General features: G+C 48.1%; 9 protein-coding genes across 9 annotated transcripts; 4 read left to right on the top strand and 5 right to left on the bottom strand.

Annotated features, from left to right (window-relative positions):
- The first annotated feature begins 174 nt into the window (after positions 1 to 174).
- EDB82DRAFT_445361 (mitochondrial carrier domain-containing protein) lies at positions 175 to 3,609 on the top strand. Its single transcript, XM_025734813.2, has 4 exons — positions 175 to 539; positions 590 to 1,493; positions 1,709 to 1,798; positions 2,460 to 3,609. Exons 1-4 carry the CDS (start codon positions 498 to 500, stop codon positions 3,371 to 3,373), a joined length of 1,950 nt encoding a protein of 649 aa, XP_025585582.2. The 5' UTR covers positions 175 to 497; the 3' UTR covers positions 3,374 to 3,609.
- A 966-nt stretch (positions 3,610 to 4,575) lies between these two features.
- On the top strand, positions 4,576 to 5,699 carry EDB82DRAFT_545517 (RTA1 like protein-domain-containing protein; the record flags this gene model as incomplete). Its single annotated transcript, XM_025734811.1, has 5 exons — positions 4,576 to 4,729; positions 4,784 to 4,978; positions 5,034 to 5,356; positions 5,409 to 5,479; positions 5,531 to 5,699. 5 exons carry the CDS (start codon positions 4,576 to 4,578, stop codon positions 5,697 to 5,699), a joined length of 912 nt encoding a protein of 303 aa, XP_025585580.1.
- A 2,086-nt stretch (positions 5,700 to 7,785) lies between these two features.
- Positions 7,786 to 8,923, top strand: EDB82DRAFT_555512 (uncharacterized protein; the record flags this gene model as incomplete). Its single annotated transcript, XM_065609656.1, has 2 exons — positions 7,786 to 7,907; positions 7,974 to 8,923. 2 exons carry the CDS (start codon positions 7,786 to 7,788, stop codon positions 8,656 to 8,658), a joined length of 807 nt encoding a protein of 268 aa, XP_065464816.1. The 3' UTR covers positions 8,659 to 8,923.
- EDB82DRAFT_461192 (Intradiol ring-cleavage dioxygenase) lies at positions 8,770 to 10,327 on the bottom strand. The gene is made up of 2 exons (XM_025734808.2): positions 9,729 to 10,327; positions 8,770 to 9,678 (listed from the first exon to the last, which is right to left on the bottom strand). The coding sequence occupies exons 1-2, from the start codon at positions 10,007 to 10,009 to the stop codon at positions 9,006 to 9,008; spliced, it is 954 nt and encodes a 317-aa protein (XP_025585578.1). The 5' UTR covers positions 10,010 to 10,327; the 3' UTR covers positions 8,770 to 9,005.
- Positions 10,328 to 11,187: 860 nt separating this feature from the next.
- Positions 11,188 to 12,513, bottom strand: EDB82DRAFT_536300 (uncharacterized protein; the record flags this gene model as incomplete). The annotated part of the gene is made up of 4 exons (XM_025734807.1): positions 11,188 to 11,901; positions 11,954 to 12,040; positions 12,088 to 12,250; positions 12,305 to 12,513. 4 exons carry the CDS (start codon positions 12,511 to 12,513, stop codon positions 11,188 to 11,190), a joined length of 1,173 nt encoding a protein of 390 aa, XP_025585577.1.
- A 1,654-nt stretch (positions 12,514 to 14,167) lies between these two features.
- On the bottom strand, positions 14,168 to 16,136 carry EDB82DRAFT_498934 (POT family-domain-containing protein). Its single transcript, XM_065608585.1, has one exon. The coding sequence runs from the start codon at positions 15,729 to 15,731 to the stop codon at positions 14,298 to 14,300; it is 1,434 nt and encodes a 477-aa protein (XP_065464815.1). The 5' UTR covers positions 15,732 to 16,136; the 3' UTR covers positions 14,168 to 14,297.
- Positions 16,137 to 18,537: 2,401 nt separating this feature from the next.
- EDB82DRAFT_566758 (amidase signature domain-containing protein) lies at positions 18,538 to 20,221 on the bottom strand (the record flags this gene model as incomplete). The annotated part of the gene is made up of 4 exons (XM_065609833.1): positions 18,538 to 19,484; positions 19,560 to 19,905; positions 19,946 to 20,091; positions 20,140 to 20,221. The coding sequence occupies 4 exons, from the start codon at positions 20,219 to 20,221 to the stop codon at positions 18,538 to 18,540; spliced, it is 1,521 nt and encodes a 506-aa protein (XP_065464814.1).
- Positions 20,222 to 21,022: 801 nt separating this feature from the next.
- Positions 21,023 to 22,622, top strand: EDB82DRAFT_545511 (major facilitator superfamily domain-containing protein; the record flags this gene model as incomplete). The annotated part of the gene is made up of 5 exons (XM_065609437.1): positions 21,023 to 21,207; positions 21,306 to 21,408; positions 21,460 to 21,972; positions 22,003 to 22,385; positions 22,439 to 22,622. 5 exons carry the CDS (start codon positions 21,023 to 21,025, stop codon positions 22,620 to 22,622), a joined length of 1,368 nt encoding a protein of 455 aa, XP_065464813.1.
- A 63-nt stretch (positions 22,623 to 22,685) lies between these two features.
- EDB82DRAFT_170822 (uncharacterized protein) lies at positions 22,686 to 24,289 on the bottom strand. Its single transcript, XM_025734803.2, has 3 exons — positions 23,728 to 24,289; positions 23,479 to 23,671; positions 22,686 to 23,423 (listed from the first exon to the last, which is right to left on the bottom strand). Exons 1-3 carry the CDS (start codon positions 24,110 to 24,112, stop codon positions 22,829 to 22,831), a joined length of 1,173 nt encoding a protein of 390 aa, XP_025585573.1. The 5' UTR covers positions 24,113 to 24,289; the 3' UTR covers positions 22,686 to 22,828.
- Positions 24,290 to 24,726: the final 437 nt, after the last annotated feature.

Raw genomic sequence — 24,726 nt, 5'->3', positions numbered from 1 at the left:
CCCAGAATTTCCCACTAGATCTGTGAGGAGTAAGCGTCTTTATTTCTGCGCCCAGTCCCTCCCGCGTCTATGTTTCTGACATCCTCATTGATAAGATTGATGACTAATGTTCTACAGCGGTAAACCCGATGATGTCAAAGTACTTGGTGGTGAATGTACTGCGAATCGTGTCACTGATCAACAACGACTTATCAGCGCATAAAGACGAGTGTATCACCAAACGGTAAGACTGTCGACGTACGTGAGGGCATTTTGTTATCTAAAGCGACTGATGATTCGCTTATTGATGGCTCATCCCATGATTGTCGGGACAATAGTCTAGCGCCATTGCTCCCATGTTTGGCCGATGTTGACGTAGTTGATCTTTCACCAAGTTAGACTTTTCGACCTTCAGATCCTGATTCTCTCGAATTATACTGCACTAAACCACGCCAACTACTCAAGAATTTACTTCCCTATCTGAATAATTGCCATTCATCGTCCAATCTTCTAGTTTAATGTCCTCAGCCTCCAGCGCAGATGCTGCGGATATATCATTGGTAAGGAATGCCGATTTCTTGGTCAATACTGGCATGACTGACTTAAGAAGGCTGCAGCTGTTGCGGCTCTAAGCGTCGAGTTTGTTGTACATCCTTTCGATACTCTTATCACACGAATTCAGTCTCCGGAGTACATACCCAAGTATAAAAGCCATGAGGGCAAACTACAGCCAGCTTTGTTCCGTGGCCTTTACCGTGGCATAGCTCCGACGGTCATAACCACAATACCAGCTTCCGTCACATTCTTTGGTATCTACGAGAAAGCAAAAGCTACTCTACAACCAAAGGAAGGTCTCAAGCCGGGTAGTCTGTCTCAAACAGCTGTGCATGCTGCGAGTAGTGCTCTTGCGGACATGGTTGCTTGTGCCATCATCAACCCTTCTGAAGTCCTTAAACAGAACGCGCAAGTCTCAAGATTCTCTGAAGGTGGAGGCCAACGGTTCCCGGTCTTGTCGGCCCTGAAGCACTTTATTCGAAAACCTTTGAAGTTATGGACGGGCTACACGGTTCTGGTGGCAGGAAACCTTCCACGGACTAGCCTGACGTTCTCGATATACGAATACCTTAAAGAGAGATGGCTCAGACAATTCGACGACATGCCAAGTATCACGGAGCAAGTCAAAGTCAGCGGAATCACAGCCGGTATTGGGGGTTCTATCGCATCCCTGCTCTTTGTTCCTGTCGATGTTGTGAAAACAAGGATGCGTCTCCCAGAAAAGGCCCCGCCCAGTCATCCGTTACAACCTGAATCACTGTTCACGTCGGCATTGAGTCTAGAAAAGGCTCGAAAGCCTGCAGCAAGCGGCCCTTTTTCGATCGCCAAAGGTATTCTGGTGAGAGATGGAGTTTCGGGGCTCTTTAGAGGTGCCACTGTCACTTGCATAGCGGCTGCTGTGGGTAATGGATTATTTTTGGGCTGCTATGAAGGACTGAAGTTGTATTATGCTCAAGAAGGTTTAAAGCAAGAACTTGTTCAATAGGTAGTTTATTTGGTCCAATTGATATAATAGACGTTGTATAAATTTGATCTTCAGAGTTCAAGTATGGGATATTTCAGTCTACGAAGCCAACTAGTATCGACCACAAGATAACCATAACATTTATCCGTTATTTATCTTAGCAATATCCCGCGCCTCCGGGGAAATATTTGGAACTTGATTCACTTGGAGGACATTCGTTTTTATTTTCCTTCTTTTTGTCAGTAGTCGGTCAAAGAAATGCTCAACTTTGCCTTATTTTGGCAATAGCTCAGACTTTGAGTGGGGACAAGAAATATTGGCACCCGTGAAGTAGACAGGATTGCGCAATAGTATCACGTTGGAGTCGTTGGCAAGAGAGGTGTTAAAGTGAAACAGAGATTGGGATTGACAGATGTTTTACATAATTATCTAAGTTTATAAGATATCACTTAGGTAGCATGCTGCAACACCAGGAGCTGTCGTATCCAAACGGAACTCTCGGAATTGGCGGAACTGTATCTCGGAAGACGCCTGGCGATAACGACCGGTAATACAATAAACCGGCAGAGCTAAATCTGGGCAGGGATAATCCTCACATTGTTAAAAGCCAGATTCCCTCTGAAATCGGTGCCAATAGCTGGTCGTCACATATCCACACGTACCGCTATGTCGTTTCAAGCAGTTTACGCTAGCTACAGATAAAACGCCAATTATTGCCCCGAACTAGTTAAAGATCCCCGCAAGAATATTTCGTTATTATCTTCAAATAGGCCGTCGGCTTATTTTTTCATCAATCCTTCGCAATTACGATAAAAGCGAATCCAGATTTCCTAAATCTCATTATCATTCCGGACCACTTCTCCATACAGAATGGCAGATATTGGGGATCAACCAGTGCAGACACCAGCTACACTAACAGCTGACAAGACAAATCCCGAACCCCTTCCAACGACAATCATAGAAGACCGACCCAAAGATGTTCACATCGCCATGCCAGAATCGTCCAAAACCATTGACACAATAAAGTCTAACAAAAAATCCAACCCGATAAAAAAGCTCGATGAGTTCATTTCACATCTGAATCGGGTTATGCACACTCGCGATAGCCATGATGCCGTCATTCTGTTTCTAGCTTGCGCGACACATTTTATCGCAACCGCACTCGAAACTTCAGTATCCGAACGATTGATCCAGTGGATTACCAGGCTCAGCAGCTTGTTATTAAAAAACATGCCGTCGAGACTATCTACATCATTACCATTTTCCAAGCTGGGTTCGCATATGACGACAGCTAGTGCCTACAAACTATTTCTTGCTGAGCGGGCGAGAGCAGTTTCCAATATCTTTGATGATTGGCAAATCATAACACGATTATGGGGACTGCTTGCGATATGGGCTGAATCTAAAGAGTATATTGTGAGCCTCATGAGGACAAGAGACGTGAACAAGGAACGTAACGAGAACCCGAAAGATTATCTTGTCAGCAAAGCAATCAGAGCCACATATATCCTTGGGTTGCTTAGCTACCTTAGCTTCGAGAACCTGGCATGGCTTACGAGACGCGGCGTGCTCAGAAAGTCGGAAAAGAGGGAATCGAAGCTTATGATTTGGTCATTGAAGGGATGGGGTGTCTACGTCTTTGCTGAACTTGCACAGCTATTTCACGACCGTTCGTTAAAGAATCGTGGATTTAAGGACGATGATGAGGGTTCTGCAGTACAATGGAGAAGAAAGCTTGTGCAGATGCTGATATATGGCCCAGTGACAGTTCATTGGATCAAGGGTGGAGGAATATTCCCAGAAGTGGTTGCTTCCTTCTTGGTAGCCTATGCCGAGTACATAACAGTTCAAGGGTTGTGGAAAGATGTTGCTTAGTTTGGGTTTATCAGGAAGTTCTGCCTGTCCACAAATAGACCATATGATTAGGATGTAATGGTCCATAAGGTCATCTACACCGTGGAGGGGCATAAGAATGACTGGTTTGGTCACAAGAGTAGAGGGTAGAATTGAATATGTCAATATCATCAAAACATGTATCACCAATACAAATAGATCATGCTATTGTTGTGGAGGCCACAAGACATTTTCAGCTTTGGATTCTCTTCGCTCGGAGGCTGTCTATTTAACTAAAACTGCCACAGATACTTTTGCTGTGAATGGTGGTATACTCGCCACTTCAAAAGCCCTTACGGTAATGATTAAAGCCACGCACGACGGGCGCAATATCTATTAGTTTATACTCTGGCTAAATGTGTTTCGCAATTATTGGTATTCTCAATAATCTCTCCAGGCTTTGTCGTTACTTCCTCGAAACTGTCTACCGTAAGTGCTCCGACTAAAGAAATCCTCCTCCATGTCCAAAAAATACAACCCGCACTTTTCGTGATACTTTCCAACACTTGGGACAATCATATGTCACTTCATCTCTCGCAGACTTGATACCATCGGGAGTCGGAGGTCAAGTCTCCGGAAGGAACTGTCAGATCGGTATCGGTATTTCAACTTTCCGACACCCTCTGTGAGAATCTTGTGAAGGTTGCTTGCAGACGTCCATTTCAAGGTGAAAAAAACGTGGCTTCTGGGGATTTGAACTTTATTTCCCCAGCATAGCCTTCTTGGACAAGCTTTTATGGCAGTTTCAAACGTTACACGTCAAACTTCCAAAACTGTTTCCTGGAGCAGACTCTGATTCGAGGTAGCTGCGTGTTAGCTCAGTGACATTTGACGCCACGTATTACTGGCTTGTTTAGCTTCTTCGAATCAGCCGTCGGATTGGCCGCCCAGCCCCAGTTGTGACGTCCCCACGGCATGAACGCATTTCAGCGTGGCTTAAACCAGACCGCATTTGACGTATCTCGAATTCCTTTCGAGGCATTGCTGTGGTGTTGACGTTCCATCGGTCCAGACTCTGTGGAGGTGGCTTGTTAGTCAGAACCAAAAGTGATATGTTGACGATGTCTCGTTAGTGACTGTGAAACAAGGGAATCTATATAATATGATCCAAATTCCATAAAGGAATGAACAAGAATCTCACACCAGATCATCATCTACACACTTCACATTACAACTTCACCATTATGGACGCAACAATGTCTTATTATCTCTACAACCCTTCCAAGCCTTTGGCAGGAGTGGCTGCTGGCCTCTTTGGCCTGAGTTTCCTTGTGACGCTCTACCAGATCATACGAAAAAAGGCTTGGGTTTGGATCTTTATGCTGTTAGCCATCGCTAGTACGTTGATATACTAATGTTTCACATTGGGTTTCAGACTAACCAATTGACTAGTGGAGGTTGTTGGATATGCCGCCAGGATCAAGTCTGCCTCTGAGCCCACCGAAAAGAAGCCATATGTGCTCCAATTTACACTCATCATCCTCCCTCCGGTATTGATGGCCGGTGTGATTTATGTCATCTTTGGTAGAATTGTCTACTGGGTTGTCCCTCCTGAGTCGAGGACACTGCGCTTTCTTTGGGTTCCTCGTGAGTCTATCCTTGCCAAACAAGTGGCACTTTACTAATTCTCATCGATTTGAAGCTCGTTTTATCACCCTTCTCTTCGTTGGCTTCGACGTGATTTCTCTCATCCTCCAGCTCGTTGCCGCAATCTTCATTGCTGGCACTGATCCCACAGACTCCAATGCGAAACAGAAGCTCAACCTTGGCAAGACTCTTGGTCTTGTTGGTGTGAGCACTCAGATTGCTGGATTCGGTCTTTTCACTATTGCAGCAATTCGTTTCCATTTTGCAGCCAGGAAGCTGAGCCCTGAGTTCGCAAGACAGAACCAGGAAAAGTATGACATCACTAAGAAGTGGCAGACGTTGTTGACTGTGGTCAATGTGTCATGCCTTCTTATCTTGGTAAGATGAAACCCAGACGTCGTTGACATATATACGCTAACCGTCTAAATAGGTTCGTTCTGTGTACCGTGAGGTTGACTTTGCTGGTGGCAAAGACGGAAAAACACATCAGGAAGAGTGGTTGTAAGTGAACTATCAATGATGACCCATTCACGATGCTAACGATGATTACAGCCAGTACGTCTTCGATACATTGCCAATCCTCATTGTCGCCTTTCTCTATAATGTGTTCTTCCCGTCCAGCTTTCTCGCACATCTCGGTTTCAAGGCACCAAAGGATATAGGAACCGCGATCGATGTCGAGATGTCGAACAAGAAAACTTCAACTTCAGAGTCCACATAAAACGTATGGCCGATCCTAGGGAAATGGTATACTGGAGTGCATTTTGATTGGATACCAGTCGATGCAAGGTAGATGGATCAGCACTTGGATTTATTCTAGATCATATAGACTTTTGTAATTAACTTACTTTGAGCTGAATGGCGCCATCGTTTGTGTTATTCTCCTACAGGATTCTGATTCTAGCTACCAACAAAACTCTTTCATATTCTGCTGGGTTAAGGTTTGGTCTTCAAGGTCAATCATTGGCCAAGTTATGTCCAGTCAACGTGGCGGTTGGGGTCGACTTTCAAGAAGCTTCTATGGCGCCGCCACGACATGCACCTCACTCATAGTTGCATGACAATTCAAGTTCAGCTTCACCTGTCTTACGTGCCATCTTCCCGGTACAGGCGGAAATGATGGCGTTCTGAATCGAAACGTGATAGGTTGGGAAGTCTACAATATTTAGACCCAAGGTGCTCCATCATGCGTGAGCTGACGGATGTTGGTTTTGGTTATCATTCCATTAGGAAGTTGTTTTGATGCTGAGCTATAATGTGAGACCGTTGTTAATCCTCGCCCTGTCACCTTGTTTGGACATGCTTTGCTGGTACGGAAGGGCTACAGGCCAGTGTATGTCCACACCCTTCGGTTAATCAAGGCTCAATGGCAACAAGACCACGTGGTAAGCTTCAAGAATCAGATTGTGAAGCTGACACTCACCAGCATGATTCTTAGTGAGTCATGTACACATAGGGAAATAACGGTCAGTTTAGTCTACTAGCATACACCCAGTATCGATCGATGTCTCGGCTTAAGAACAACATCGGTAAGCCCCAAATGGAACTTGTGTATTCCTCTGACCGTATGGACATGCTCTGCTCTGGTAGATTTCTTTGAGAAGATGGACATACGGTTGGTCGATAGCATTAAGCTTAAAGGGCGTTGATGAAGCCAGTGTCCCAGTGAGTTTGGGTTACAGTTGAAAGTGCTAGAGGTCGGGACCATTCTTTCCACCTTGTTCCACTTGCTTGAGAGACTTGGCATCGAAAGTACTGTAAGGCTGATATGCGTTGCGGAAAGCGTCGGCTATGCTATTGTGTTGCAATAAGAAAGTTTCATCTCGCTATCAATCTGAGAAGTGGGAACCACGTCCAGAATCATAAGCTAGGATGAACCGTCTAAAGCCGAAGCATACAATACGCTAGAACGTCTAGAAGGTCAGAAGAAGTATTGGTGAAAATTCGAGTCAGCGATAACAAAGAGATAACTTTTTGAAATAATCGTAGATAGATGGATAACATTCTTGTTGTCACTGATCATACTACTAGTCTATCACTTTGTGGTTGCATCAAAAAAGGAGGCTGAAAGCTGAACCAGAAGCTGACAGTGTCATCAAGGTCCGTGCTCAGCCCCTGAAGATGAATCTGGGGTTAGCTTTAGCGCGTCAACAATTCCCATACCATCCTTGGGGAAAACGCGGAGACGGCTGGGAAATAAAAGACTTGTCACTAAACAAGGAGAGAACAGAATGTCGGTCTAGAAGTTTATATGCCGAGCAATACTAGAACATGGATGATCTAGAGTCTAGCAAGTCTCAACAAAGACTCCGAGCATAACCGAAAGGATGTAGTCGTAATCGTCACCTAGGTGAAGGCTGGTGAGTCAATCCCTCTCCTTGTTAACCCGACACAAGACGGCATTGAGATTAGCGTTGCCGCAATCTCTATCCAACCATTGCTTCTCTCACTGACAAAGACCCACAAGGTGAGCTTCCATCTAGACCGAATTGGCAACGCCTCAGCCTGATCGTTTTCGTGATTGTCGTACAGCAACGTACCTCAAGGTTAGCCCTTGATGTCGGGTTTTTGTTGAGACGTGTCGGGCTGAAACTAAATCGGTAGTTGAGAGCCTACGGAACGTTTCTGGCACTTTGATAGGTTGATTCAGTATGACTATTACGCGGTGGTTCGGTATTTCGGCGTCAGATGCCGTGTTTATATAAGAGTCATGGCCAAGCTTTCAAAGGATTCCTTCAAAATTCTGTACTGTTTTTCAAAACCAACTACCAAGTGAATTGAGTCCATCGGCTCTCGCTACCATCAAAATGACGGACGTTATGAGTATACGGGAGCAGCAGCACTGTACAATGCAGTACTTTGCTGTTGACCTAGCCGCTGCAGCTTTTGCTTCTGCTTTGGTCACTCCCTGGGTCACAGCTATTGACAAGTGAGTTCTCAAAGCCATAAACTTCTTTCCCACCTGTTAATTGATGGCTAACACAATCTTTCACAGACTTGTCTTCAACAAAGCCACTAGCAACACTTCGGTCATGGGCTCCATGCGCAAATGGGCTTCCAAGCCCAAGGCCACCTTTGCCTCGCTCTTCATACCCTTCCTCGTCTACTTCGGAACCTACGCCACTGCCAACATGTTCGATTCCTTCAACGCTGTTCAATATGACCTCGACCCATCCATCGTCTGCTCTTCCCCCGCCAAGTTCGCTGCTACCACGACCGTCAGTTCCGGACTCAGCATATTCAAAGACGCATACTTTTCTCGCATGGCTTGCGGTGCTGGGACTCCTCTACTGAGTTATGCTTTGTTCACTCTTCGAGATGCAGTGACTATCTACGCTTCTTTCAACTTGCCTACTATGATTGCTCCTAAGCTTGCCGAGTTTCCTTTCGCATCCATCACCCCGTTTGCCGATATCTTCAAATCCGATGACTCGAGGCTCAAAATGGCTCAGCTGTTCATGCCTGCTGCATCTCAAGTCGTAAGCACTCCAATCCATTTGCTTGGTCTGGATGTGCATGCTCGCCAAGTTCGTATGACGATTCGAGAGCGCGTAAGTGTAATCAAGCGGCACGCTGGGTTCGCCACACCCTGGCGCATGATACGCGTTTTGCCTTCGTTTGGCATTGGCAGTTTAGCCAATACAGGATTCAGACGAAACATGATGGCCCAGGTGGTTTGATCCGACTGTGTTTATTTGCGTTGTTGCGGTTTCAACACGAGAACTCCACGACAGCCTCAACGCCTGGAGATGGGTCATATTGCGTTGCATTTCACATAAAAGTTGATGAAACTAGATTGCCAAGCTTGAATATTAAATGTTCACATATTATTTAGAAATTGCGCAGATTGAACAATGTAATTATTTGTGAAAAACTTGCAGTAACTTCATTTCTTACTAGTCATTCTTCATGCTTCAACGCTAATATATACCCATGCCAAATACTATGTACATGCCATCTCAATGCCTATGATTTTCTGTTTTATTTGTTCTTTTTTCTTTTTTTATTCCTTCTCTTTTTCTTTTGCTTAGAATTTGTCCTGGTTGGCGTTCTGCATCAACATGGTGTTGTCAGGCTTGTACTTCTTGGAAGCAAGGTTGACGTTGTACTCGACATCGAGAGTAGCGCCCTTGGGGTCGTCCTTGGCAGGTTTGAAGTTGAGCAGCAAGTCGTCCTTGACAGCGCAAGCGGTATCGGTCTCGAGGTAGGGGTCGTCGCTGGGGTAAAGCTGAGCAGTAACACCAAGGTAGTCCTCGTGAGTGACCATGATGTGAATATGAGCAGGGCGGTAAGGATGGCGGCCCATGATGCGGAGAAGCTCAGCAGAGGGACCAGATGTGTCAATGGCGTACTCGGTGGGCTTAAGGCAGTAGAACCAGAACTTGCCGTCCTGGTCGGTGCGGAACTTGCCGCGAAGGTTGTGGCGAGACTGGTTCTCAGGGTCGTGGGCGTCGTACTTGCCGTTGGTGCTGGCTTGCCACATGTCGAAGACGGCGTTGGGGATACCCTTGCCAGTGTCGACGTCGCGGATGACACCGTGGAAGAATGTGAGTTGACCATCCTTGGGCATGTCCTGGACAACACTGCCACCGAGGTCGCGGAAGGGGGTCTCGGGAGACCAGAAGGGACCGAGGATGCTGGAGGATGTGGGAGCCTTTCCACCGTCGGTGACGACCTTGTGGTTGATCTCATCGACAAGCCTTGGAAGTGTTAGCAGATGTTGTGTGTTGGGCGATTGGGTGAGACTTACGACTCAATACCGAGAATGTCGCAGACACGCCATGTCTCGTTGCGGTTCTTCTTGTAGGCCTGACCAAGAGAGTTGATGTAGTTGACACCAATGATCCACTCGTCTTGCTTGAGCTCAACTTCTCTGCAGAAGTCGTGCATGTGACGGATGAGGGAAGTGAGGATCTCGCGCTGTCTAGGCTCGGTCTCGGGGCTCATAAGGCCAATGACATGGTCTGTAAAGTTGGGGTCGAACTTTGATTGCGGCGAGGCGCCGTTGGTGCCGTTTGTACCGTTGGACATTTTGAGTGAGGGGTAGTAGACGTTGGAATCTGGGGTATCTTTTAGGGTTGGTGAATAAAGAAGAGAGAGAATGACTTAGGGAGGGTGCAGATGGAGAGATTTAAGTAAACCTCGTCCCCTTCTGAATGTTTGCCGTTATCGTAGCCGGGAATGATGGAGGGGGCGGGGCCGTGGATCTGGATCTGGATCTTTGGGATGCAAACGGTAGCGGCAATTCAAGTCGGCTCTCCACGTCAGAATGACCATTGCAAATACTAGCTCCTTATTGGTTCCACCATTTCTTGGGGTAGAGTGATCCCCGTACTCGGCGGAAATATCCTTACCCGAAGGTGCCGTACCAAAATGCCGATTCATCATTCTCTTACTCACGGGGCTTTGTTTCTCCAATTCTTTTGCTTTATTCTGGATGAATGGATTGCCGGTTTCTTTTACCGGATCGGGTCGTCGTACGATAAACGGCGGTTTGCTGACTATTCTCATATTGAAGCGTTCCATCAATACCCGACAACTACGGTTGGTGAGAATATCTGACAAGACTTGTGACGAATGTTCTTGTTTGGTTTGAGATGTGAAATATTTACAAACTTATTCTCACAGATAGTTTACATACATTCAGTCGTAGGTCTGTAAATGTGGCATACCAATTCCTGTAGGGTGTCATCAGTCAATTGCCTCATCTCTCAATCCGGGGTAATGACAGTCCCTGACAGGACCTGGGGACCTGGTCATAGCATGAGCCTCATCGTCCCCCACTGGGAATAATGTCATGTCATCGGGTTAATGAGGACTGCCTGTCACTCAAATGTCCATCTGGGCTAAACTTTCCGACGATAGCGAAAGCTCAAGGATCCGAACCGAACACGGCGGGGCAGCGACAAGCCCCACTGACTCCTCCTAAAGAGCATGAGGGGAGTACCTAAAAATCTCGACGGTTTCAGTGACTAACCAACTGAGCAACAGAATCATGACACGGTTTGATCAGTCGTCACAACAACATTGCGGTTGAGAAAATATCCATTCTGAACTCTTTGGGCGGCCTATATATACCCTCTCTTAGCCAAGAAGTTTCAAGCTTGTTCTCTTGCTCGCTAATGGAGTGAAGAGACATTCATTAACCAAGGCTTTACTATAAGATTAAACTGAGACTTTCCCACCATTTTATCCCTTCCAATTGCTCCTTATTCGTAAATATAGCAGAAAGGTGTGCTACCGAGGGTATCAAGAGCATCATCAATCGTGATAAAGTCAATACTGACTCCCACGTCGAGAGCATCAGACTTGAGAGCATCTCTACTCGGGGGTCTGTTTTCGATAGTGATCGTACCAGCAATGTCCCTTGCCTGCTTAGGGTGCAAAGCTTGCCAAATCCAGTAGATACGGTCGACCATGGCGTGGTGCAGCCAGAAAACAGGCTCATTTGGAGAAGAGTAAAAGTCGGATGAATCGCCACCCATGACAAAGTGACCAGCAGCATGTACACCTAGGAACCCATCGGCAAAACGTCCCTGGAACTCATTCTGCATGTCCTTAATGCTATTCGAAGCGTCTCCAACTGTAACATTATACAGGTTAGGTAGCGTCATCCAGTTGTCGATAGGGTACTGGTTCAGATCGCGACGAAGACAGCGAGGATTATACCCCAGAGGAGTTTTAGACGCCGTCATACCGTCCATTCCCGGACTCGGGGGTCCTAGGTTAGCTTTAGCTCCGACAAAGGGTCCAGAGCCGATACAGCCACCGCCTTTGCCGCTGGGTAGGACAATGTCTCCCGCAGGGTTTGAGGACGTAGTGCCGTTATGCTTGACGTACTTGCCATCACCACCCATACTGGTCTCAGAGCCATCAAAAAGCGGGTTGGTGCTGACATTTCCAGTTTCGAACCAGTTCCAGTACTAATCATTGTGAGACTGTAAGTCATGCCGATGGAAGGGAATATACACTTACAGGTTGCGTGCCCTTGAAACCACACTCGTCACGGAGAGCCTTCTCGTAGGCATACACGAAATAGCGATGCCACGTGAAAAAGTTGCCCTGTGATATTAGTTGTATGTTCAAAGATTTTGCGTGGCATTTCTTACTGTTGCGTGAATACTAGAAGTCTGGTTGATATGAACCGCGACAAAGTCATCATATCTGGTACGGGCACCAGGTGCGAAAGATGGATCAGCCTTGGAAGGCTTTTCACGAAGGCAAAGGACAGCATCGATATATGCCTTCCTCTCCTTCTTGGAAAGTGCTTTCCTACAAATCACGTTATGATGGAGAAGAAGATTGAAATGACTGAAACAAACTTACCAGTCACGGCGCACTTCAGCGTTGGCTGTCGTGCATTTCTTTGCACCAGACCTTTCGGAGAGCTTTGTCTCAGAGCTCTTGAGTGCGGACAAAGCCTTGCTGTTGAGGTCCACGACGAGGCTGCTGGCGGACTGCTGCTCTGTGGGTGCAGCAACGACAACTGACGAAACGCCCAGTAGGGCAGCTGTGACTCCAGAAGAGAACTTCATCGTGTATAAGGTTGCCCTTGTTTTTATCTGAGAGGTCCTCGAATGGATGAGAATAGGGAAGCGAACAAAACTGGAAATGAGGACAACAGCCACGTAAAATAGATCGTCGTGAAAGATCTGATAAAGCAAGCCCTACCTCCAATCTAGAAAGGTCCGACTGAGATCTGCTGCCAAGGCGGAGACTACTTTCAAAGTAGCACCTAGGCCCGTTTTTTCACCTGTTATTACCGGCATATAAATCCATGCAGGGTCTGACTATCCGAAATTTCAAGCACAGTCCACTTGGTTATTGAAAAAGGTTGATGGGATAATTATTGCCCGTGCGGCATAATATTGCCTTTTTACGGAAGATAGTCCTCGGCATAACTGAAACAAGCATTGATAGTTGGAAGAACAATTTGAGGCTAAATTCTTCGAACCCAGTCACCGATTGGCAGAGTGTTGAAGGTGGTAGTCAATCTGGAGGCAGTGACCGTCTTTTCACAATACCACAAAGTAGGATTGCGATCGCCACTGTGAGAACTCCGTAGTGGAACTAGTTTTATTAAGTACTCGGATTTCTACAAGACAATACTCCAGGAAAAAGAGACTACAAGGCATCCGTGATGCCCATCAGGATACAGAGTAGGGTGCTGAGGAAACAACTAAAGCCCAGTCCAAGCAACAAATTAGGCTCACACAGACCCAGAGCAAAGATATGCTTAAGAATTATATTGACTACGGTCCAAATACATACCCGCTCGCGTTTCAACGGTGGGGACATCGGTCCGAGTAAAGGAACTAGCTTTGATCTTCCGTTCTAATGGAAGAACAGCCTCATAGTATCAGAAACGTTCGCCGCCTGGGGTATTAGGGACGAAATTAGTAGGTCACTCTATGGAATTTAGGCTATTACCTTAGGTCATTTATTTTTATACACTAAAACTAAAACGCCATCTTCTCTGCTTCCCACTAGAATAGGCAGTTTGACAAGGGGATATTTAGCCCTTCCAGATCAACCTTACTACCACGGCAACGAGGAAGAAGATCGCGAAGTCAACGAGCTCTACGGTAAACTATCAAGAAGAGCGCTCTCCATAATGGGCGTGAAAGATAGATCGTGACTCGAAAGAAAAGATTACACACAGGGACTATTTGTAGTTCCATGAACTGATATCCTCTCAACATTCCTTCCATACGATTAGGTCTCCAGGCCTTATCAAACCACACTAGATAATGATATCTGCATTCAATGCTTAGCTATCAGTAAGCAAAGATGGTCAATACAAGATCTCGGGTTTCCTTTGGAAGAGTACGAGCATATGTCTGGAAATAGGGCAAGGAAAGTCTCGACGGTTGAACGAACGACTTATGTAGGCAGCCTTAACAATGCGGGGGGGTTGAAACTTAATCTGAACGACGAAATAAACATCTCAGCGGGCTAGATAGAGTAGTGGATGATCCTGATTAACTTTGGCCTGGTATTGGAGTCCTAGATTGCCCCAGAGGCGCCAGGTCGGGGAACCTGGCCGCACAGGGTCCGAATGGCTGCTGGGAGCATAGGGCACGACATATAGTCAGTTTATAGTTTACTATCTTGAGATTTCAAGTCTTCGGTAACATATCCTTCGCTGTCGTTGTAGATTAACATGTTTCACGCAGGTGCGATTCGAGGTATCATTAAAAATATCTTCATAAAGAGTCTATCATAAACCTAAAATGCCGCCTGCATCGCCCCACGCTATGCAAACGACTAAACTATGCAACTATCACTATAATACAGGTATAACATTGGTCTTCGTCAATTAATGGGCCTCTTCCTCATTAGTTTTGATACCGTTATGGGTAAGAACTGGCGCATCGCGATCCAGATCGTACATGGCATCTTCTTGAGCATCATAGTGGCGGAATAGAGCGTAGAAGATGCAGCCAGTCACGGCGGAGGCGATACCAACACCGACGTAGAGCCACAAGAAGTCGGGGTCCTTGGCACGAGAGACGAGAGCCTCAGCGATAGCAGAACCGAAAGCATTGGTGAAGAGGTAGATGGACTGGACGAAAGACTTCATGGAAGGAGGAGCCTTGGTGTAGGCGTACTCAAGACCAGTGACGGAGATGAAGATCTCAGAAATACCAATGAAGATGTAGGCGGGGGTCTGGATGGCAATGTGCACGTTGTTGGGAAGGTTCTTGCCGTCGACCATACCGGCAGGGCAATCCTTGGGAGATTCATAACAAGGTCCAGAAGAGTAGATGATGTGCTGAACGATGGCGGCGTAAGCAAGACATAGAGCAGCGAACCAGAAACCGATGGTGATTCGAGCAATAGGTCGAAGCTCGATTCCGAAGCGGCGCAGAATGGGGTAGAGAACCTTCTCGATGAGAGGAGTGAAAATCAAAATGGAGATAGGATCGAAGTTCTGCATCAGATCGTTGGGAACACCGTGACCGTTCATCTGACCAGCCTGAGTAACAAAGTTGGTGGAGAACTGTCCATAGCAAACCCAGAAGATGGGGTAGAAGACAAAGACCTTGCAAGCACGGAGAGCACGCTTAAGCTCATCGACGAAGTGGTCGTTCCAGGGGACAGCCTTGGTCTTGCCGTTGGCCTCGCGCCAAGAGGGCTTGGCAGCATCGGTGTTGCGGGCAGCAATCATCATACCGAGGGCCTTGAAAGCGTCGGTGATGACGGATCCCTGAGGGGGACGGTTGACAAAGGTCTTGCGGCGGAGGACAAGAGTCAGGATACCGATGTTGAACATGCAGAAACACATCAGGTAGGCAGTCCAGAAACCTTCATATTTCTCCATAAAGGGGGTAGCAAGCAGGGAAAGGGCACCGACGTTGATGCACCAGTAGAAGATCATGTAGATACGCTGGTAGGTAATGGCAGGATCAATGACGACTCGCTCTCCGGACTTTTCAGTTCGAATGGCCATTCTGCGTCTTTGGTACTGATCGGCGATAAGAGGTGCAATGTTGGACTTGATACCACCAGTTCCCAGACCGATAACGATGATGGCAACGATGTAACCGGGCTTGCTGGCACCAACAGCCATAGCGGCGGGAAGTGCAGTCGTCCATAGGATGATGAGACCAACCCAGTAGAAGCCACAGAACACGAGAATGGTCTTGTACTTTCCGAGGTACTGATCGGCGACGATGGCACCGAGAATGGGAGTCACGTAGCAAAACCACTGGAAGAACAGGTTCAGACCAGTAGCAGCCTGGTTACCCATACCGAGACCCTTGGGACCATCGGATCCATCTTTAGCGTAGGAGATGTAGTTCTGGAATAGACCTTGAGCACCGTAGTAGGCGAAACGTTCTGTCAACTCGACAACAGCGATAAGGAAAGCTGAAGCGGGAAGGTTCTCTCCAACACGGCGGAGAGTGGCCCTCTCATGGTTGTTGGGCTCCTCGCCATCAGGTGTGTTACCAAACTCAGGGTCAGACTGCTTATCAAAAGATTGCTTCTCATTAATCTCGGAAGGAGCAATGAAGCCACCAGTGAGATCAGTCTTCTTCTCGTTTTGTGTGCGGTCACTAAGCTCTTCGTGGAGCCTTTGGTGTGAGAGTTAGCATGGATCTCGATTAAGCTTGAAAACAGAGTTTAACGTACTCGGCGGCCAAATCCTCGTGGTTCTGAGCCATGGTTGCAGAGGAAAGGCAGGGTGTAGAAGGAGGAAAACTTTTGACTGCCACTGGATACAACTATCAATGACAGGTGAGAGGTAGAGACAAAGGGGAGAAGAGAGATGAGAAAGGAGTAATGAGAGAGTAATAAAAACTGCCAGAATCCAGAGATGGTTATAAATGTTCTGTCATGGAAACGTTGGAATGGAGACGTTGACAGTCATTGCTTCGGAGAGGCCATGCCCGTTGCTGTAAAACATCCGACGGAAAGAGGAACCTTTGATCGGAAGACACCAAACGGCCCGGATATGGAGTCCACCGAAAGATGAGGCTGTGGCCAATCCCGTCCAGAGAACAATTCGAGAAGTCTTTTGGATGCCGAAGACCCGAGAGTTTCCCTGTCTCGTACGAGCGAAGGTGGCACGCCAAGTGGAGAGTTTTACACTGGACGCACCCCACAGTTTCGCCTAACAACTGGAGACTTTTGAGATAGTGGCGGGCAGTTAAACACAATTTATTATGAGGTGACTCTGTCTCTGTCTCTGTCGCGACTTCGCTCTCCGGAGACGGCGAATCCGCCCCGGATGACTCTTTTGTTCTTTTCGAGATCGGATTGGTAACCCAGATACTATCATGGATGTTATGCTTATTATTGATCAAGATGTCAATCGACATTGATTAACGTTTCTTCCATCATCAAAGTTTGCCGTCTCTATCAATAGAGATCTGCACCGCAGCTGCATTAGTCTTTACTGAATGTAGCAAAGTTCCAACCCCTAGACTAATAAGCTGACGGCCAACTTCAAAAGCCCTTTGCAGGCGGCTGAAGGCTGTTCAGTACGACGCGCCTTTTTTCTCCGTCTCACACTCTCTTCCCAATCGCGTGGTAACGTAACAGTCGCCAGGTCCGCCACCCTGTCCGTGTCCAGTGCTCACTAATCTAAAGACCCTGAACCCACCATAACAAGAATTTCTCCTACGTAAAAGGCGTCCGTGTCTATCTCTACCCGTCCAGGAACCGTTGATATCTTTACTCAAGAGGAAGGTCGTTATTGGGTAATAGAATAGTTCCCCGCAGGTTCTTTTGCAACAAGGTTATCTCTCATTCTCCATACACGAAACGAGACGAGATGCGTATTATCCAAACAGCGACTTCCAAATTGTCATATGACGTGTTACCGTCAAGTAAATGCCCCTGTAAAAGGCAACTGGGTGAATAAAGTTATTATCTCTCATTACAATGCGGTGGTTATCTGCTAGCCAACTTCTCGATACGGAATGATGTTCTCGTCGAGTCAAGCGATTGGACTACACCAGGAGGATGCGATTCAAAAGTTCATGACCGAGACATGGTTCTAATGTTTATCTCCGGTCATTCCCCCAGCCAAGCCGGCAGCAACCGTCTGTTTCCTTGGCGGAATGTCAGCGCCTTTCGCCTCAATTCATGTCGAGTGTTTGATGACGAAGATCATTGACTTGGTGTTAAAATGGACTTGTAACGTTTGTTCAAGACACTTTATCTGAGCCTCCACCATCAAGACACGCGATGTCTCCCCAGACCCATCCATTCGCCTCCTGTCAACGCACCCCGTGTTTTCATCTCCACGCAATCATGGCATCGTGAAAGCTAATGCAAGTGTAACCATCTGGGGTAATATTTCAGACAACAATTTCATGCTATGACAAAGAATTCAACATCACGAAGCCAATCAAGCGCTTCTACTCGCCTCTCATGCCGTATTTCCGTTGACGTCGTTGATTCCGGGGAATGTCTAGTGGGAGACTTCAGCTAGATGGTGGCGTGTGCTAGCAAGGGCTGTTGTCTTCCGATTGCAGGTTTCGCAAAAGCCTGAACAGGCCTTGGGTACCCACAAACCAGTTACCGAGGCGCCGAGGTTCAATTGGGATAGCGGCTGAAAGTCCTACGATTGGCGATGAGAAGACACAGCTTTCGTCTTTAGGGTAGCTTATCAGCGATGGCAATACTTTCGGCATGCGCGAACATCAAGAATACGATACTATTTTGCCTATGGTAATTACAAGTGTATTGTTGATTGTTATGTTTAGTCTATCTTTGATACATTAATTATTCATCGCACTCGGAAAATGGCGACGGTGACGGGTTTTGAGTACGAAATCAGGTGCACGAGAGTTTTCTGCAGATTCTACCTTTGCTAGCAAAGCCTTCTGCAAAACCCCAACTATGACGTGTGTCGCAAAAAACAAAATTGTTTGAGCCATATCACCAAACCTCAGAAAGACAATTACAGAGTAACAATCTTTATTTTAAATCTAAGAGTCAAACGTTGCATCGAGAACATACATTGCACAGCCAGCTTGTTCAAACGCTACCTACAGCGCGCCTACCTAAAATTAGGATACACGCGATGCCTTCCATTCCTCCCTCTCTCAATCGCGTCTAAACCAACCCAAACAAGCCTCGCTCAACGGCTTATACCCGTCGTCGTATTCTTCCCCAGACTCAGCCCTAATGGGCGTTGGAAGCACCGCCCCCGGGTAGTCGACAACGTTGTACAGCGATGTATACGTCCAGTACAAGGCCGTGTCGTGGGCGCACGCTGGTCCAACAAACGACGGGCCGACGATGACATCCACATCTTGGTCGGTCCAGCTCTTCGCAAAAGATAGGCGAAAGTCGTCCCTAGCCTTGTGCTGGAGTGTTATGTCCAGCGCTGTCTGCATACCAAACGGTTCGGCGTCTTGGGTAATCCATTCCGTGAGAGGATGAATGGGTTCACCTGACGAGATGATGCCGTTCTTGGTGAGTTGAGCACCATCTGGCCAGTACAGTCTCCGTACTTGGTTCCAGGCTTCTTCAGCACCAAAGACTTTGAAGTCTTTTACCTCAATCAAGTCCGCGTACTTGCGATCGGTTAAGATAGCTTTGGCCCACAACACAGCCCTCTTGACGGGAGGTTGGGGCTCGATGAAGCCATCATTACTAATGATGCCCACCTTGAGTCGCCGATTGAACGAAGTGTCGAGGCCTGTCCAAGGAAGAGGAGTCACAGTCGGATCCGAAAGAAATGGCTTCGCCGACAAGGTGCACCTCATGAAGAGATCCATATCTCTTAACGACCGACACATGGGTCCTGTCGAGAGAGGCACATTCAGTACCGAGGGAGGTGGGGCACCTTTGGCATAGCCTCTCGTTGGCAACGTATTCGATGTCGTTTTGAAGCCATAGATACCGCAGAACGCCGATGGTCCTCGAATACTTCCACCGATGTCTGTGCCGATACCGAGCGCCGAACCCTTCATGGCGATCAAGGCCGCCTCGCCACCCGTCGACCCTCCAGCCGACAGATAAATATTGAATGGATTGAGGACTCTTCCTCAGTGCAAGTCTGTCTCCAGGTGCATGATTGATTGGGGCTGGTTTGTCTTGCAGTAAATCACAGCGCCTTGACTACGCAAGATCGCCACAATGTCGGCGTCTGTATCATCGTAGGTGATGCTTGCGAAACAACCCTGAGAGGAATAAGTCTCGGCCACCTGGATATGCTCCTTGATGCTGATAGGAACACCATGCAGAGGACCGATGGGCTTTCCGTATCTCTCAAAGTAGGCATCTAGCTTCTGGGCTTGAGCAATGGCCTCGTCCATGTACCACTGGGTCAGACAGCACGTGAGTTGATGCGCGATGATAGCGCGCTTGCGAAAGGCTCGTGCGACAGCGACAGAGCTGTGCTTTCGACTTGCGATCGCGTCAACAAGGCCAACGGCATCATGCTCGGTGATCTCGACCTCTTCTGGCTGGCGTCAATATACCGCATGTCGCGGGGATGGATGATACGTCTTTCGGGGGATTCTTAATGAGCTCGACTGGGAGGCGGAATTCCCGAGGAACCTTTGCCGTGAATGCCTCGAGAAGAGCAGCGCGCTTGGCCTCGAACTCGACGGTTCCACGAAAGATGGGTGCCACTTGAACGACCGGAAGGCCTGGGAGCACGTTGCCCGTGGTCAGTTGTTTAGAATTGACAGGCTCACAATGTTCGACTGTGATATTTGATGCTGTTTTGCCCGAAGACAATGGTTCACGCTGCAAGGCTGACGAAGATGTGAGACTCATGATTGCGAGCGTCTTTATCGAGTCGGGGAAAATCTCTGACAAGAGGGAAAGGAACAAGAGTAATGACTAGATGTCCCCTTACACTTGGAGATCGTATATGTCTACTGGGTAGCGAAAGCCTCGCTCGGTCTTCTTACATGTCGGCTCTGTCGCGCTTGGGGCCAGAGCACCAAGTCGACAAACACCACCACACTCAAGCTGAGAGATAGCTGAAATCACGTCTGATACCCTTCAGATATGTCGCTATGTGCATTGGCTGAAAATAATGACCCATATCGTCAACTGATCGGTCTTGCATACTCAATGTTGGTGGCGTAAACACCAAGACCTCGAACCGGCCCATGACCTTGGCCTATGTGACCAGACTTATCGCTTGAACGTGTCCTGTTATAGAAATGAATCCCACGCCAAGTATTGCTCAATCTCAGCCGCATGGAATCCCCTCTTCTGTAGATTGATCGTGACCAATAGCCTGGTTGTCGAACACCTCCTACTCCGAGATGGCCTCGAAGAACAATACTAAGCGGCGTTCCATTGTCTCAACCAACACAAATTTGGGCCACAAACAACCACACGCACAACACTCATTGAGAACAATACAACGGCGCGCGCACGATTTGTTGGTGACTATCCTGACCGTTGCCACTCTGTATCGCCGTCTAGTGACAAACGCGATGCGCGACGAGGCAGGATGCATATAAGGTGTTACACAGAGCCTGATAGACGAAAATACAATGCGCTGAGACACATCAGCCCCAGAGCTCGTCCTATTCAATCACCATATCAATTCAGCTCGTTGAAATGCCAGAATCAGACTCTATCCCCGGCACAATCCATCTGGTGGACGTCCAGTGCAATTTGCGCGTTCGCCATGCAGGTGGTGGCGAGGACGACATCGTCTTGGATCCAGCACCATCTGATGATCCCAACGATCCTCTCAACTGGATGCCTCGGCGCAAGCTTCTATCGCTGGTATGCCAAAACTTGTAAGTTTGTTCTAGCATGATCGTCAGGGCACCAGTATCTGGAGGTGAATACTATCGAGCGATCAACCTTTGGAATAAAACTGAACGTGTTTGTGCAGTGCCTATGTGTCGAGCAATGTGGAATGGATTGCCAAATGCATCATCCAAGGCTTCTTTGTCGCACCCATTGAATCCCTCCCCGAGATATCTGTCACCGACATCGTAAGTGCCTACATACACCAATGAACTCCCGAAACTGACTGACGCTGGCAGTACTTCACCCACCAACGCGGCACCTATATCGGCATCTACGCCCTCGCCCTCGCAGGAAGCAACTACTTTGCGCCCGTCATTAGCGGCTTCATCGCTGAGTACCAAGGCTGGCAATGGGTCGTCTACTGGCCCGCCATTTTCCTCTCCGTTGTCTTTGTGTTCTTGTTCCTCTTCATGGAAGAGACCAACTACATCCGCGTCGCGCGCGACATCAACCGTCCCCAGATCGAAACCACTCGAGCAAGCGACGAGAATACTAGCAAGACTGGCGAGAAAGAGGCGGAAGGCGGAAACCAAGAAGTTAAAGAGGCTGATGAGACGGCCCAAGAGTACGCCAAACCCAAGACATTTGTGCAGAAGATGTCCCTTTGGCATCCATTTCCCGGTCAGAGCATGGCACGACATGCTGGGCGCTCAATCGAGTACCTTTCGTGGCCCGTCATCTTCTTCGCTGGCTTCTCCTACGGCTCGTACCTCATTTGGTTCAACGTGCTCAACGCAACAGCATCCATTGTTCTCTCTGGTCCAGGCTAAGGCTTCAAGCCATCCATGGTCGGCCTCAGCTACCTTTCCTGCTGCATCGGTACCATTATCGCTTTCGCTGTCGCAGGACGTATGAGCGACTGGCTGACCGTCAAACTTGCGCGTCGCAACAATGGTATCATGGAAGCTGAGCATCGTCTGTGGCCGCTCGCCATTTGTGTTGTCGGTGTTCCTGCATCTCTGATCCTTTGGGGCGTTGGAGCGCAGCATGGTGTGCACTGGTTTGGTCTGATCTTTGCCATGTGCGCTCTGTCGACCACAAGTGTGATAGGCTTGATCATCAGCATCAACTACTTGATTGATAGCTACTATGATATTAGTGGTGATGCTATCACGACCATTATTCTGGTTCGAAACACAATGTCTTTCGCAATTAGCTATGGGTAAGTCAAGTTGACCATGGCTTTGACAGTTTACTAACAAGTACCGACCACAGCATCACACCATGGATCACCAACTTGGGTTACCAGAATTGCTTCGTCTCTGCTGCATTTGTCGCTTTAGCTGCTTGTTCTGCCGTATTTGTTATCATCAAGTACGGTAAAGCGCTGCGTGTTCGCACTGCATCGAGGTACCACAAATTGGTTGCAGATGACAAGAGAGTCATGGGCGTGGCTTAGGCTGGAGAAACTGGACTCTGTGTATGCAAATGAACCTCGAAGGGACAACGAAGGGAGGCAACAAGGAGCTTGAAGATTGGTCAATTAGGTTTAAATTAATGTTCGTAAAAAGCTTCATATGGATCGCTCCCAACTCTTTCACGCCCGTACCTGTACCCATCCAGTTCCCGCTATGCTTCATACATGATTCGATCTTGGTGATCCCTCTAAACAAATGCAGCAGCAGCCAGAACGGCGGCAGCAAGAGCCCCGATGCTGGCCTTGGCCTTGGATCCGACGTTACCGGAATCACCAGTCTCGCTTGCATTGGCTCCGTCAGCTGTGGATGTGCCTGAGCCGCTGCCGCTGCCGCTGCCATTGCCGCCCTTCCCGCCGCTTCCACTTCCACCACCGCTTCCACCAGAGCCTCCACTGCCGCCAGATCCAGAGCTTGACTTTATTCCACTGTCGGTACCAGCACGAACGTTGCCAACGGTAAGAGGCGAAGGCTTGTCACCACATGACTGCGTAACTTGAACATTCGCAGCGCCGGGGTTATCCGAAGATCGAATACCGTTACTCTTGACGTCTTGGAACTTGCCATCGGTTGTGTATAGAGGTTCGCTGTAGACGTTTGCGCTGCCAGCTTGGATCTGCAAGGTGCAGTCCGTCTTTGTAGCTCTCTTTCGGAGTTTGGCGCTTCCTTCGCCTACGAGGATGGATGCGACGATGTAGATGAGGTCGTCATCGTCAAAGTTATCGCTGTCGGTGTCAACAGGTACGGTAAACGTTGCCTGGCCGTTGGCGGGAGCGCTGAGTTTTCTATGGTTCAACGGGTCAGTAAATGCCTTTATTGGGGAGCATCATGTGGACGTACATGGCAGTCTTTCCGTCGACTTTAATCAGTTCTGCATTTTCGCCGATAGTCGCGTTCTTGAGATCGACTTCTACTACGGCACCGGTGCTTGTTGGAGCTGCGCTCTCGGTGGCCGTCAGGGTGGCTGTGTCAGTCGCATCGTCGTCGTCTGTTTCGGTCGCTGTAGCTGTGGCATCGTCGTCGGTAGCAGTAGCTGAAATCGCTGTTAGTATGTGGGTTTGTTTTGCTGTTGGCAGTGTTGCGTCTTACCATCTGCAGTCGCCGTTCCCTCAGCTGCCGTTGTGGCCTCGTCGTCGTCATCATCATCGGTTGCTGTAGCTGTAGGCTCTTCTCCCTCTGAGACTTGGGAAGCATCCCCTGTGGCTACAGGCTCGTCTGCTGTGGGCTCTGGGACAGCTGTAGGCTGCGTATCTGTTTGTGGTGTGTCATCGTCGTCGTCATTGTCTGATGGACTCGAAGGTTCGGCAGCAGGCGCTGAAGGTTCGGCAGCAGGCGCTGAAGGCTCCGCTGCGGGTTCTGATGGTTGAGGTTCGGCGATGGCTGAAGGCTCTGGTTGTTGATCTGGGTCTGCCACTGTTTGGGCAAGGCCGTTGGCAGCCAAAAGGCCTACAATGATGCTTGAAGCGAAACGCATGTCGGCCAACGGTTATCGGGTAATCTATGGGTCTGTTTTTGTAGGTTGGTATGGGGATCGACCAAATTGTATTGAACAAAACAGACGAAATATTTGTGAAAATAGTCAAAAAAAACGAATTCAGCTGAAGCAAGTTCTATTATGAACAACTCAAGCATCGAGCTAATAATAAGCTCCCTCCCTCTGGTCAAAGATCTTTGATCCCTGTTGCGAATGCAAGTGGTGGCTCTGGCAGTCTAGACCCTGCAAGTACAGGCAGCTGGTACCTAGACCGGCCACTAAAACGCCGGCTTGCGACACTGAGGCTGTGTTTAGCGCAAAGACAGCTGTTGGGAAGCCCAAAATAGCTTCAGCTGTGTCGCGTGTCATTACCACGATCAACCCGACCCTTTTTAAGCATGTGTCCGTTTTCTATACGAGACTGATGTTGTCAAAGCACAAGCGATATTACCACAATCCGAAAAGAACACATGAGAACTTCACAAGCCCATATCAAGCTTAAAACAGAATGCAGATATACTTTGTTTAGAGAGTTCGAAATGGGTTCAATAGTCGACGCCACAAATGGTCGCTGAGCACCGAGCTGAAAGGCTAGCATGAGAACTAGCAACCAA

The sequence above is a fragment of the Fusarium venenatum genome (assembly GCF_020744135.1).
Source record: "Fusarium venenatum strain MPI-CAGE-CH-0201 chromosome Unknown EDB82scaffold_2, whole genome shotgun sequence".
NCBI lineage: Eukaryota > Fungi > Ascomycota > Sordariomycetes > Hypocreales > Nectriaceae > Fusarium > Fusarium venenatum.
This window is presented reverse-complemented; position numbering and strand designations above follow the sequence as displayed.

Excerpts from the sequence above, each read along its gene's own strand:
- EDB82DRAFT_445361 (XM_025734813.2), top strand. The coding sequence starts at position 498 with ATGTCCTCAGCCTCCAGCGCAGATGCTGCGGATATATCATTG. Across the intron at positions 540-589 it reads ATGCTGCGGATATATCATTG|GCTGCAGCTGTTGCGGCTCT; the intron begins GTAAGGAATGCC and ends TGACTTAAGAAG. Across the intron at positions 1,494-1,708 it reads GTTGTATTATGCTCAAGAAG|GACATTCGTTTTTATTTTCC; the intron begins GTTTAAAGCAAG and ends ATTCACTTGGAG.
- EDB82DRAFT_498934 (XM_065608585.1), bottom strand. The coding sequence starts at position 15,731 with ATGGGTAACCAGGCTGCTACTGGTCTGAACCTGTTCTTCCAGTGGTTT.
- EDB82DRAFT_461192 (XM_025734808.2), bottom strand. The coding sequence starts at position 10,009 with ATGTCCAACGGTACAAACGGCACCAACGGCGCCTCGCCGCAATCAAAG. Across the intron at positions 9,679-9,728 it reads GACATTCTCGGTATTGAGTC|GCTTGTCGATGAGATCAACC; the intron begins GTAAGTCTCACC and ends AACACTTCCAAG.
- EDB82DRAFT_170822 (XM_025734803.2), bottom strand. The coding sequence starts at position 24,112 with ATGCGTTTCGCTTCAAGCATCATTGTAGGCCTTTTGGCTGCCAACGGC. Across the intron at positions 23,672-23,727 it reads GGGAACGGCGACTGCAGATG|CTACTGCTACCGACGACGAT; the intron begins GTAAGACGCAAC and ends CAGCGATTTCAG. Across the intron at positions 23,424-23,478 it reads GTCGACGGAAAGACTGCCAT|AAAACTCAGCGCTCCCGCCA; the intron begins GTACGTCCACAT and ends GTTGAACCATAG.